Source organism: Miscanthus floridulus, chromosome 19 (assembly GCF_019320115.1).
Source record: "Miscanthus floridulus cultivar M001 chromosome 19, ASM1932011v1, whole genome shotgun sequence".
Taxonomy (NCBI): Eukaryota; Viridiplantae; Streptophyta; class Magnoliopsida; order Poales; family Poaceae; genus Miscanthus; species Miscanthus floridulus.
The window spans coordinates 60,806,006-60,808,037 of NC_089598.1; the positions used below are offsets into that span (position 1 = coordinate 60,806,006).

At 43.0% G+C, this 2,032-nt stretch overlaps 1 protein-coding gene across 1 annotated transcript; it reads left to right on the plus strand.

Moving 5' to 3' along the window:
* Positions 1 to 1,263: 1,263 nt before the first annotated feature.
* On the plus strand, positions 1,264 to 1,827 carry LOC136529736 (uncharacterized; the record flags this gene model as incomplete). The annotated part of the gene is made up of 1 exon (XM_066522801.1): positions 1,264 to 1,827. A coding segment is annotated over exon 1 (564 nt), but the record flags the coding sequence as incomplete, so codon positions are not given.
* Between the last annotated feature and the right edge of the window lie 205 nt (positions 1,828 to 2,032).

The following is a 2,032-nucleotide window of genomic DNA, read 5'->3' on the forward strand; positions in this document are numbered from 1 at the left end:
CTCCATTGTTTCCGGTGGTGTGTTGTGACCTCCTTTGTGCCCAGGCTCACGTCTCTAGCACGGTCTAGGCTAGGACCAGCATAGTACCACCGTTGAACGATTATTCAGCTTGTTTTGTGACTAACGTGGTGCTAGTACTTCCTTGCTTTAGCCCACCTATAGCTCCACATATTTCGACTACAGCTTGACAGGTGTTGTTGTTGCGGCACCGATACACTTCATTCCACGGTTGCAGACTTGTTGGTTGCCGTTCCCTCCTGTTGAGCAAGGTAAGAATTGGTAAGAGCTTTTGTAACAGGTTGAGAGTGAGCGCCTTGCAGTAGCTACATCCTAATAGCTGTAGGGCTTTTATTTCTTCACCTGTTTTTCTTGTTGCCCTTGTCTTTTAAACCATGTCAGGATCAGAGGATGTTAACAAGAGGCCACAATCTCCTCGCACCAAGGGCATCATTCAACATTTTACAAGGCAAGTGCAGTAGCATACAGAAGGACTTGATCAAGATTTATAGGTGACCAATGACAAGATTGGGCAACTAGAGGCCACCCAACTTGCCTCCACCACCAAGCTTACAGGATTGGAGGCATCTGTTGCTCGTATGGACAGAAGCCTTGCTGCTCTTCTAAAGCGTTTTGATGACTTCCACATGAAAGACAAAGAGCAGCATAATAAAGACAACAAGGACGAAGAGCGATTCGAAGATAATTATGATGATGATTATACTGCTGATACTGAACATGATGCTCATGACACTCATGACCGGCGTCGCCTATGCCATAATCGTAGAGGTATGGGTGGTCACCGCCGACGTGAGGTACCCAATAATAATGATGCTTTTAGTAAGATAAAATTTAAGATACCTCCTTTTGATGGTAAATATGATCCTGATGCATACATTACTTGGGAAATTGCTGTTGATCAAAAGTTTGCATGTCATGAATTTCCTGAGAATACACGTGTTAGGGCTGCTACTAGTGAGTTTACTGATTTTGCTACTATTAAAGGGAAGTGCAGGGAAGTGCATGTCATGAATTTAAGATAATGAATTTCCTGAGTTTACTTGTAAAGCTGAAAGGGAAGTGCAGGGGTGACGTGCCAGTGCCAAGAATAATATTTCTGCAGGGAAAACTAATTCATGGCAGCCCTGCATGACTACTACTCCAACCACACGTGCTCCTATGCCAACATCCAGCGACAAACCTCATGCTACTTCCGCAAATTCAGTGGTGAAGATGACCCAAAAGCCTGCTGCAAGTGCTTCATCCATGGCATCTACAGGTAGAACAAGAGACGTTCAGTGTCACCGGTGCAAGGGATATGGACATGTGATGCATGACTGTCTAAGCAAGCGTGTTATGGTCGTCAAAGATGATGGTGAGTATTCCTCTGCTAGTGATTTTGATGAAGATACACTTGCTTTGCTTGCTGCTGACCATGTAGGAAGTGAGGAACAACTAGAAGAGCAGATTGGAGTAGAGGATGCAGATCATTATGAGAGCCTCATTGTGCAGCGTGTGCTTAGCGCACAAATGGAGAAGACAGAGCAAAATCAGCAGCATACACTGTTCCAAACAAAGTGTGTCATTAAAGAGCGTTCGTGCCATTTGATAATTAATGGAGGTAGCTGCAACAACTTGGCTAGTAGCGATATGGTAGAGAAGCTTGCACTTACAACCAAACCGCACCCACATCCATATCACATTCGATGGCTCAATAATAGTGGTAAGGTTAAGGTAACGAGATTGGTACGAATTCATTTTGCTATTGGATCATATCATGATGTTGTTGATTGTGATGTTGTGCCTATGGAAGCTTGTCATATTCTGCTAGGTAGACCATGGCAATTTGATACAGATTGTATGCATCATGGTAGATCAAATATGTATTCTCTCATACACCATGATAAGAAAATTGTTTTGTTCCCTATGTCTCCTGAAGCCATTGTGCGTGATAATGTTGCTAAAGCTAAGAAAACTAAATCTGAGATCGATAAAAATGTCAAATCTGTTAGTAGTAACAAAGATGAGATAAGAT